The following is a 12034-nucleotide window of genomic DNA, read 5'->3' as shown; positions in this document are numbered from 1 at the left end:
CTCTCTCGCTCTCTCTCTCTCTCTCTCTCTCTCTCTCTCTCTCTCTCTCTCTCTCTCTCTCTCGCTCTCTCTCTCTCTGTCTCTGTCTCTGTCTCTCTCTCTGTCTCTCTCTCTCTCTCTCTCTCTCTCTCACCATGTGTCCAGTCTCTGACTCAGTTCCTGGGCTGGTCGGTGCTGAACACCGACACCTACGACAAGATGAACAAGCTGGAGAACAGGAAGGACATCTTCCAGGACATGGTGATGTACCACGTCAAGTGTCGTAAGGATGAAATCCAGCACGTCCTGGTTAGTGGATGAATATGTCAAAGAGGGATCAACTACCGTAGAGATGAATACATCATTGAAACGCTCATGTGAAAACCTTTGGGTTGAATAAATGTACTTCATGTTTCAGTCCTACTAGAACATTCAAAACGTGTTTAAAAGTCAAGGACTTTATTGTTGGTTTGTTAGTAAAGCCAAGTGAAAATACTTAATGTATTCTTTTCTTGACTTGGCCTATTGAGTCCTCTAGAGATATGTAATAATAGTTATCATGACAGAGAGGCATATCTGATGTCCCCCATGAATTAGTCAAGACAATGTTTCCGCAAAACAAGTAGCAAATGTGTTATGGAATCTCTAAAAATAAAGATTCTTCACTACAATAGCACATTTTAACGTTGGTCGGCATCTCGAGTGAAACAGTAAACAACGTGTGTTAATGTCATTAGGGGCAGTAGGGTTTGTTGAAATGAAATAAATACCACATTCAGTGCTCCGGTGATGAGATGCAGAATGTATTTTTAGGAATACACGTCAGCGGACGGAGAGAGACAGAACAAGAGCACATGACCTTAGATCAGCAGTCGGCTGATTGATGCCGGAGCATTTCATCCGAGGTGAGCGCTGATGTTGTGTGTTTCCTCCAGAACACCAGGGAGCGATGGGGCAAGGAGCCGGATGCCTGCGAGGAGGAGGAGCTCCAAGAGATTCTGGTAAACAACAACAAGAAACATCCACTTTGTGTTTCAGTCTTGAACTCCAAATACGTTGTCCATGCACAAAAAGAAATACATTTCCCACGATGCAAACGAACCAGTTATTGACTCTACTCGAGATGAGACCTGGACCTTTTGGTTGTTCTGTTCTTCCATCTTTCTCTAAAGCCGTTGCGTGCTCTACAGTCACACTCAGATCCACGTCACAATGATCGCTGAGTATGAATCTGTAAGCGTTTGTCCGTCTCTGTCCACAGTCTGAGGTCCTGCCAGACTCTAAGAAAGTGGATCTCTTTGAGTTCCACTTCTATGACTTCCATCACACCGAACTGGAACTGGTGAAATGCGGCATCAAGATGTACTACGAACTGAAAGTGGTGGACAAGTTTCACATTCCCAGAGAGGTGAGTAACTGGTTGGTTTATTGATTAAGTCCTCTGTTGGGCAGTGTATGAAATATTCTGCTTCAAGCCATATATATATATAAAATGTATAAATATATGAAATCATACAGCCCTAGACAGTAGAAATGTTCAAGATAATAATAAACGATTGATTAATCATGAGAGGTTTCAGCTGAAAGTCGATAGTCTGGCACGGCGGAAAAATCCTATTTTTGTCATTTTGTCATGTAAGCACAAGTTAAAAGCAGGAGCCTGTGTGCTTGCAGGCGCTGGTGAGATTCATATACTCTCTCAGTAAAGGCTACAGGAGCATCACCTACCATAACTGGAGACACGGGTTCAACGTGGGACAGACCATGTTCACCCTGCTGATGGTGAGACCTTCACATAAACTGACTCTCTCCTTCCACCTCGCTCGTCTCCGTAAGCCGTCATCAATCCCTCACCTCCTGCTCCTCCTCCTCCTCCTCCTCCTCCTGCTCCTCCTCCTCCTCCTCCTCCTCCTCTCTCTGATTCAAAGTGATACACATTCTCTCTCCTCCTCTGCCATTCCTTCATCCGGAATGAAATGATGAAGTGTGTCTGTAAATGAAAAGTGAGCCAGTGTTCCCTGAACCGGTCATTAATAACACAACCAGTGTGTGTTGATATTGTGTTTATATATATATATATATATATATATATATATATATATATATATATATATATATATATATATATATATATATATATATATATATATATATATATAAATATATAAATATATACTTGTTTGTGCTCTCAGACGGGGGATCTGAAGCGCTACTTCACAGACCTGGAGTGTATGGCCATGGTGACCGCCGGCCTCTGCCACGATATTGACCACAGAGGAACCAACAACCTTTACCAGATGAAGTAAGAGATACGGGGGGGGGGGGGGGCATTTGTATTTTTGAAAGGTGGTAACTAACATAACTAACATACTGGCCTTTCAGCGGTAACTACTACATTTAGTGAGCTGGACTTTGGGATTTTAGCCCATTTAATTTATCAAAATTGACGCAACTTCGACTTTATGTGTGCACGTTTTAATCTTTAACTTCTTTGAAGGCGTTCTAGGCTCTTGGGATTCATCGGGTATCAGAAATCTGTTGGAGAGCACCGAGGCCGTCTCAATTATTGGCTTCAGGGTTTGATAGACGAGAACATGAAAGCTACCGAGGCAAGAAGAGACCAGCTGAGTCACGAGTCCTCTAAACAGAGAGGCTGCACAATGCAGCGCAGCACGTAGCGGCGATTTATCTCTCAGGGAATCAGTAGATGTACTGTTTACTGCAGCACACAACCTTAAAGTCTTAAAGGGGAACGTTTGAGCCCATCCACGTTTTGATCCAAGAATTGATTATAAACTGAAATTAACCAAAATTGAATTAGACAGCGAAATAAACAATATGATTCATTGAAGTATAGTTTCCTTGTCCCGAGTTCTTTCTCTCGTTTGGTATCCGAGCCTTCGCTTTGTACGAGACCGTTGAATCGACTGGAGGTGACGGCAGCCACTCCTCCTGTGTTCAGGCGAGCTGACCTCGGCTCTTTATGTGACGCTCGCGTCACACACTGAGAACGTCAATGAGCTCATATTGACCAGATACACCGCCAGCTGCTCTGCTCCACCTGCTGATGGACCAGCTAATGAGAGCCGCCATTAGCCGCGGCCACAGCAGGCCAGGCCCAGCCTGAGTTTAACGTGCATGATTTATCACTGTGTGTGTGTGTGTGTGTGTGTTTCCAGGTCTGGTAATCCACTGGCGAAGCTTCACGGCTCCTCCATCTTGGAAAGACACCATCTGGAGTTTGGAAAGACTCTGCTAAGAGATGAAGTATGCTGCAGTACACACACACACACACACACACACACACACATACACACACACACACGCACACACACACACACACACACACACACACACACACACACACACATACACACACACACACGCACACACACACACACACACACACACACACACACACACACACACACGCACACTCTCTTTCTTAAGCTACCCGGTTTCCTTGTTGTCTTTTGACTTTTCTGACTTTCTGTCGTGTTTCAGTCGTTGAACATTTATCAGAATCTGAACCGCCGTCAGCACGACACCGTCATCCACCTCATGGACATCGCCATCATCGCCACTGACCTGGCGCTCTACTTCAAGTGAGTACAGCAGCATCCAAATACATCCGACGATCACACTCAGCGTCACTCAGCCCGCGTCGACGTTATCCCTCTGCTTTCAATGCAATTTAGTCAGCAAGTTCAGACGGAACAATGACATTTAACAGTCATTTCTTATTGTTCAGTGTCAGTGAATAATTGAACTAAGATCACCACTGACTTTTAGATTGATATTGAAACAATTCATGAGTTGACCAGTAAAACGAGTATTATTCAGGCACACCCTTTACTCATATCTAACATACCAAACAATGACTGCTAGATAAACGTTAGTGTTTTATGATCACGAACACCGACACATGTTTATTATCAGAAATATCCTCCTGAAATCTGCCCCGTAACCAAGCACCCCCCCATTGTCCATCCTAACTACAGAGCAAAACCACCTTCTCAAACGTTGTGTTGACGACACAAAGAGAGTCGGTTAATGTGTAGGAATCTGTCTACTGCCTTGTGAACAACGTGCAGTGAAGACAGATGAGATATGTGTTTTGGAGATATATTGTTTTCTTTGTGTGCAGGAAGAGGACGATGTTCCAGAAGATCGTGGACCAGTCCAAGACCTACGAGAACTGGAACGATTGGACCAAGTACATGATGCTGGAGACCACGCGCAAAGAGATCGTCATGTAGGGCACACACACACACACACACACACACACACACACACACATGGACGCGTGTGCCAACAGAGACGTACAGACCAACGGATCTCAGTCATGTGTTGTGTTTTTAGGGCCATGATGATGACCGCTTGTGACCTGTCTGCCATCGCCAAACCGTGGGAGATCCAGAGCAAGGTACACACACACACACACACACACACACACACACACACACACACACACACACACACACACACACACACACACACACACCTGTGTGATCTCCCCACAAGGTCTTCTTCATACTTCACAGTATAATGGCTGAAGAACAACATAGAACCCATAAAACAGCAGAGATGGTGATTTACAGCACAGCTAGTTGGGACCTGGTGAAGTGTTTGATGCAGCGTCTGTTGACAGAAGAAGTAGAGAGAACCATTTTAGTTCTGCTTATAAAAGTCTGTTTGTTTTATCAGATTTTCCTCCAATCTGTGTGTTCAAATAATGTTATGTAAGGCCGCTAAAAATCCTTTAAATAAGCGCACAAGCCAACAATTAGTCTGCTTTAATCAAACTCTGGTGCAGTTGTTAACGCAGCGGTTGTACTCTGGTGTGGACCAAAACAACCGGTCCCAGACCGCTGGCGAGAGCTGATCCTCATGTGGTTCGATCGCAGTAGAACCAAAACTCACCCAATTGCAGGAAGTGAACCAAAACGCAGTGTTATAGGCTGCCGACACAGGCCTGTGTTGAGATGGACACAGATAAACATCAGGTCAACATGAGGACTGACTTGGACTTCTGCAGAAGTCCGATGTTTTCGATGACTTCTCAGATGTTTGGTTTTCACGATAATTCGTCCAGCATGGCGAGCTAACCCGCTCTCTGTTGTATTCTGTGTTTCTTTACTTGAACGGGGACATTACTCTTATAATGAGAGATTTAATGTACCAGGTTTTTCAAGTGAAATAGATGTAGCAGTGAAAGCAGCATGAAGCCGTGTGCTCCTCCTGGCTTCAACTGCTGGAGGTTGTTTGGTTTCAGAAGTTACTTTTCCATCTTGGGGTCAGAATCTTGCTCCATGTGGTCATCAGACACAAAACCGAAGTTCTACATGACTTCAGCTCTGGTACCCGGCGGCTGCCAGTTGGGATATTCCACTTTTTACTTTATTTTCTCGGGTTGGAGTTCACCTTCGGTGCAGCTGGTGAGTCATCTCTGCTTCCCACACACGCTGTCAGGAGGTCTATGTGCAGCATCCTGAGAAGTCTTTTCTAAAAGTAGCCTGATGACGAACCCTTCCTTTTTAAAATCCCTTCCTGATTACAGCGCTAACGCGTTCCAGCCGTCACGTGAAACCTTTCCAAACTGTTTTCGTGAGCAGAGACCTCAGTAACAGTTGACTTAAGCGGCGTAATATGCATATAAATATCTCCCAAAGTACAGACTGGTTCTCTGGGATTGTTTTATTTCATCAAGACACAGAGCCTGAAACTGTCTGAGTAATATTCTCATGTGTGGGACATTGTGGACGCTTTATGGGCTGATTTTAACAACAACATGTGCATGTATGAAGATTGTTAGCTTGTTATAACGTGACGGTGACATAACAGCAGTTTTTGTATATGAAGGCCTGGTCTTAAAGGAGTATTCCACCAGAATACGAACAGCAGTGCGGATGTTATGCGTCTTGGTAATGGAATAATCGTACGAACAATATGTGACGACTTGCCATTTCTCTCCGTTTCATGCCATTGTGCGTTGACCGCGTTTGGGTTTTGGACTGTTCGTTGCACCAACAGAGCAACTTAAAGACGTAATGTCACCCGTATGGAAAACCTTCATCCCCCAAAACCTTTCACAAACGTTAAAAAGCAGCTTGGTTAAGCTCTGATAGCCAGAGTACGCGTTGAGGTGATGATCAAAATCCACGAAATGGTTGGTGCGTGTCATTGTCTTCAGTTGTCAACAGCACCCCTGAGACAGACTCCTTTCTTCTCCTCCTCTAGGTGGCGCTGTCTGTGGCTGCAGAGTTCTGGGAGCAGGGAGACCTGGAGAGGACGGTCCTGGAGCAAATTCCCATCGTAAGGACACCGAGAGCTCGACACTAAGAGTCCGGTTTAGATGTATTTCTCCCACTGACATCACAAAAACACGAAACCGCTGCAGCTCCAACGGCAGAAAGCTGTGAAATGTTTGATCAATATTTTGAATTGGAAGATGTTGTTTTGTGATCCTGGATTTCTCTGAGTGATTGTTTTGGCCATATCTTTATTTATTTTTGATCGTTTAGTGCCGGTAAGTTAAAGTTTGAGCGGAGGAGAAAGAGGAGTTGGTGGGTGGAGAGGAATCATGGGAGTTGAGGCAGGACGAGGCTCTCCTCGAGGCTTCACTTTAGGACGGGGAGCGGGAAGGACACGATTAGAGACGGCAGGGGACCGCGAGACGGAGACGCAGCGAGAAGACGGAATGAAAAGAAGGGGTTTTGCCCCTGTGGCTGTGGCGTTGAGCGACGTACAGGCCATCACGTGGAGCACTGATACACAGAGCGGCCGGCTCTGACCCAGCCGACCGTACCCTCCGCTGCCTCTCTGTTTCAATGGGACTCGAATGGGACTTCACAGGTTCATTCAGCCTTTAGTTGCACACTGAGGAACTCCATGTGGAGCCCTCTTTTACAACCTTGCAGAGTTACACTTTGCCCTCTTTTTTAGAACGACAGAAGGTGACGCGTGTCTATGAGGAGCGCTCACTCTCTGCTGCTTTCAGGAGACTTTTTGGGGTTTCAGGTCCCGATTGGATGCCTGTTCACAGCAGCATATTGCTCTCATCTTTGTACTCTCTGTTTCTCCAAACTGGTTTTGTGTCACCCACCATCTACAGTAGGTAATATACTGACTATTGATAAGTACCTCGGTTGATAAGTACCTCGGTTGATAAGTACCTCGGTTGATAAGTACCTCGATTGATAAGTACCTCGATTGATAAGTACCTCATAGAACCCCATTTCAAAACACCCAAACTGTTCCTTTAAGAACAATCTACTTGATGTAGTTTCCTAATTAGTGCGACAAACTGAATCTATAGTTTGCAGCAAGACAACAGGGTGGACAAAATAACAGAAACACTGTTTCATCACAGTTAGCCATTAAGATGCAAGGGCAGAGCAGTCGAGTTGATGACCGCAGAGTACACACAAGTGTTTAATCTCTCTCCCTCTCTCTCTCTCCGTCTCTCGCTCTCTCCGTCTCTCGCTCTCTGTCTCTCTCTCTCTCTGTTTCTCTCTCTGTCTCTCTCTCTCTCTCTCTCTCTCTCTCTCTCTCTCTCTCTCCCTCCCTCCCTCTCTCTCCCTGTCTGTCTCTCTCTCTCCGTCTCTCTCTCTCTCTCTCTCTCTCTCTCTCTCTCTCTCCGTCTCTCTCTCCCTCCCTCCCTCTCTCTCCCTCTCTGTCTCTCTGTCTCTCTCTCTCTCCCTCTCTCTCTCTCTCTCTGTCTCTCTCTCTCCCACTCTGTCTCTCTCTGTCTCCCTCCCTCCCTCTCTGTCTCTTTGTCTCTCTCTCCCTCCCTCCCTCTCTCCCTCTCTCTCTCTCTCTCTCTCTCTCTCTCTCTCTCTCTTTCAGCCCATGATGGACAGAAACAAATCGGCCGATCTGCCGAAGATGCAGTGTGGTTTCATCGACTTCGTTTGCTCTTTTGTGTACAAGGTGAGTCGTCACACACGGACGTATTCGCTCCTGATTTCTTGAACACGCCGTGACGTTGGCTACAGCTGGATAACCTGTAGGTACATTTACAAGGTGTGACGCTCAAGTTTGTTTGCGTTACATCTACAACATTTAATAAATGTCTGGTTCTGACGAAGCTGTCTTGATTGCGTGTGATTTGATTTGTGCCGACGTGTCGTCCTCTCCAGGAGTTCAGTCGTTTCCATGTGGAGATCACCCCCATGCTGGACCGCCTGTTGAACAACAGGAAGGAGTGGAACGCCCTGAAGGAGGTGCACGAGGCCAAACTGGCTGTCATCGAGGAGGCGAAGAAGGCCAAGGAGGAGAAAGCTGCGGGGGCCACACAAGGTAGGGGCCTCTCAGACATGTGAACACGCACAGACGCTAAAATGTGCCAATTTTACATTACGGTGAGACGTATAAACCGTCACTTAATAATCACAGAAGAGACACACAAATACAAACATTCAGGTGAAGACATTGTAAAACTATATAATGCATTTTTAATGATGTCACTTTGATGAAAAAAATAACTTCTGCTCTGTTCTTCCTTCCTTTTTTCTTCCCTTCCTTCCTCTTTTCTTCCTTTCCTTCCTTCCTCCTGCAGGAAGTGCAGCCCAGCCAGAGTCAAAGACTTGTATTGTCAGTTAAAGATGCTTCAACAGCGCCAGTTTGCTTGCTGCAGTACTTTGCCGTTGTCCAGCATTGGCTTCTCCTTCTTTTTATTAAATCCATTGAGAGCGCATCTCTCACTTCAACATGCACGTTACAACTGTCTCTTCTGCTTCTTCCTGTCCATCCTTCAGAGTTAGAGTTAGTTATTTTGCACAATTCAAACAACTAAATCTAAAATAATCAAACATAACAGAATTAAATGAATCACAGTGCAGGAAGAGACAGAAAGCCAACTTGGCTTATTTGAAGCCTCCACCTATATAATACAATTTTACTAAATTACAACCGGTGTGGCACAAGGGTTAAACACACGTTTGTTGAACTCTCTGCACTTTCATTTCAGTCCCAAGAGAATCTGTTCTGCGCTCTTTTCAACCGTGAGGATTTACAACCCAGCAAGCATTTGATTGACGGCAGTGCGAAGCAGCTGCCAAGTGTTGTGCCAAAATGTATTTCCCCCCAAAATAGGCATCCCCTGTTGGTCGTGTGTCTCTTCAGCAATTTCAAGCAAAGGGAAAATAAATCTCAATATTTTCAGCCCAAACCACAAATGATTGATTCTACAAGAAGGTTTTCAGGCTGTAAGAGTTGTTTTTTTTACCATTATTTTGCCTGAAGAAATCCCCCAGTAAGCAGGGCGACGGTGGAAACTGGGTTCAGCTTGAGTGGTAAAAGTAAAGTACAATGTTTTCAGATTTCTAGGCTTCATATAAGCATTGTTGCGACAGCATTGAACTTATTCTATTTCAACGTGCGTTGTTGGAAGAAGCTGCATCATGCTGGATAAATGCTACTGTGACTACAAAGCTCATTTTAAACCTATACGCGCTCAAAACCCGGCGCCGGCACACGATGCTGATGGTAAAAGCATGTTTGAAAATCAAAAACTAAACATTGAAAAATGACTTGAGCTAAAATCATTATCCACCCATCCCTCCCCCCTCCCTCCCTCACGCCCATAGTAATATAATAACAGCATGCATAGATAACCTGCGTGTGTCGTCACTGTGCATGACGAAAGCAGCCGTGACGTAGGGCGTGCTGGGAGCTCAAAGGATTGCCGTATATGGTTATGATGATCGGCAGAGCTTGTAAAGCTTGGCTCTGACGCAGCGACATCCCGTGACTGCAGAGAGGGAGAGAGGGAGGGAGAGAGGGGGAGAGAGAGGGGGAGAGAGCAGCAGCTGCAGTACACCCAGTGAGCCTCATCCTAGCAGTGATCGGGGGGGCAGTCGTGACTGCAGAGCAGCCGAGAGAGCGATGCAGGACTATTTATAGGGCCGGTGCGTGCATGGGTCGGCCGCAGTCTCTAAGCAGAAGAAGTTACTTGTTTGCTCAGGCTGTCTTGCACCAGCAATGCAGTCTCATCAGCATTTTATGACGCACGCCGGTAGTTTATTGTATAATAGCGTTTAGCCGACGCTCTGGTCACACGAGAATACCCTGAGACCCTGACAGCTGAGGCGCTGATGGGTGTGCATGTGTCAGGGCTTCAGCACTCACACCACAGATGCAATAACCAGGCTGCACCAATGAGTATTTATTATCCATATCCACATCTTTTACAGTGTCTTCTATATTCAGCATATATATTCTGAATTAACTCCATTAAAACATTGATTGAGATATACAAACCCATCCCATCAAATGGTCATGCTTTATGTGTTGTTAATCCTTTCAGACAAGGTTTCTCAAAATCCAGCCACATATATCATAAGTCCGTGATCTCCACTAGAATTTAAAGCACAGTTGTGTGTGGTTCAACAATGTTTGACTGTGCAGCGTGCGCTTGTAATGACCGACCCACTTGTGAATCACTGATCATTGATCAGTCGGTGTTTAAAATGCCAAAAATAATCAATAATATCTGTTGTACATTACTAGAGCCCAAAGATTGATTTTAATTCATCTGATCAACAGCCAAACGAACCCAAAGTATTAATTAATAACGATCTGGAACAAATCAAAGAAGAAATGTGTGGCATTTGATGACTAATAAGCTGAACGGCCGGATTAATAAATGAATCGCAGGAGGAGAGAAGCACGAAGAGATATCTGAAATCACTTCTTTCCAAAGACAAAAGGGTGTTCGAGTGAGGGGGGAAACCATGTGAGCTCTTTCATGTCCTTTCTCTTTCCTTGAATACATGCAGAGAACAATCCCAGGTGACTTCAGTCACAGCAGGTGTGACGTGTGCGGCTGCTGGGATCAACATGTCTCATGAGGACAGTTGAGAAGCTTATCCAACAATATGTGCACGAAACCAACCGCATCACAAACTGCAAGACGTTGAGTTTGCGTGCGTCTGTTCGGCGCCGTAACACCAAACACTGTGGGTCATGAAGGCTCAGAGAGCTTCTTTGGGAAGACGAGTGTGTTGTTATTGGGGACGTGCAATTTAAAGCCGGGTGAACAAATATCCACGAGTTATAAAATATGTTGTGATATTTACCTAAATGTAACCAGGTCAGAGTGAAATGCAATCAGGCCAAGATGGATAAAATATCAACAACATGAAACCGTTGAATAAAATCATCATTAGTAAATGAATAACATCGTAAAACTGCTGGAAATGTGTCATTTATTCAAGCTTTAGATAAACTCCACAGTGTAGTAGAGGTCTGTAGTTGTATGTCATCGTTTTGTGCATGTGTGTGTGACACGGGGTCAGCGTCCACTGACTGTAACGCTTATCAGTGTGTTGCACAACGTGACCTCTGACCTCCTCCTGCTCTCTGCAGTGCGCCATGTTCTGTGTGTCCTGAGAGACGACTCCCGCTGCAGCCCATGTGGAAAATAAAAGCTCATTTCTGAAATAAACCCGTCCCGACGCATTTTAAAACACACTTACTTTAAAATAAGATAAACCTCAATCAGAATGAACAGCAGCAAAATGAACTTCAATGTACAACGAATATGAAAACTCATTTGTGCACAAGGCTGAGCCGCAGCACACGAAGACACGATACAACTTTATTGTCACTTTACTTTGGTATTCATGTTGCAGCCTTCGGCCTTTTGCACACAGTTACACACATATGACATTACACATGACTCTTCCCTAGACGTATGTTCATGACGATTCTCACATATCCCATTGGAGGAGAGAAGTTGGTGCTCTGCATTTAAAACATGCGAGGAGTCAGAAGAGACGCTGTTACCAAGTGTGAGCGTGGAATATCATTGTGCTGTTGGTGCCACGGTCAAAACACACGTGCAAAGGAAAAATAGTCACTCACTCGATGCAAAACATCTTCAATAATTTACCAACGTTTCGACATGTCGGCCTCCTACCTTGAAGACGTCCGCCATGTCGGATGGACAAGATCCACAAGGGGCTCCGTGCTTCCACATCACGGTCGGTCAAAGGGTCTGCTCAGTACAACACGTACAGGTGATGGCCGTGCAGGAAGGCAGATTGAATCT

General features: G+C 45.1%; 1 protein-coding gene across 1 annotated transcript in view; it reads left to right on the top strand.

The window, feature by feature from the left end:
• Positions 1-8672, top strand: part of pde6a (phosphodiesterase 6A, cGMP-specific, rod, alpha) — a gene marked incomplete at its 5' end in the record, with an annotated part of 22566 nt that extends 13894 nt beyond the window's left edge. The window contains 13 exons of the mRNA XM_079269091.1: positions 145-288; positions 915-980; positions 1241-1387; positions 1654-1761; positions 2172-2281; positions 3159-3246; positions 3484-3584; positions 4127-4234; positions 4342-4405; positions 6220-6294; positions 7828-7911; positions 8121-8280; positions 8540-8672. Coding sequence (XP_079125217.1) covers positions 145-288; positions 915-980; positions 1241-1387; positions 1654-1761; positions 2172-2281; positions 3159-3246; positions 3484-3584; positions 4127-4234; positions 4342-4405; positions 6220-6294; positions 7828-7911; positions 8121-8280; positions 8540-8583 — 1299 coding nt within the window. The 3' untranslated portion in view covers positions 8584-8672. The remainder of the gene's footprint in view (positions 1-144; positions 289-914; positions 981-1240; positions 1388-1653; positions 1762-2171; positions 2282-3158; positions 3247-3483; positions 3585-4126; positions 4235-4341; positions 4406-6219; positions 6295-7827; positions 7912-8120; positions 8281-8539) is intronic.
• Between the last annotated feature and the right edge of the window lie 3362 nt (positions 8673-12034).

This window comes from Melanostigma gelatinosum, assembly GCF_949748355.1.
Source record: "Melanostigma gelatinosum genome assembly, chromosome: 5".
NCBI lineage: Eukaryota > Metazoa > Chordata > Actinopteri > Perciformes > Zoarcidae > Melanostigma > Melanostigma gelatinosum.
Note: the sequence above shows the minus strand (reverse complement) of the source record. Positions and strands in the feature narration are given on the sequence as shown.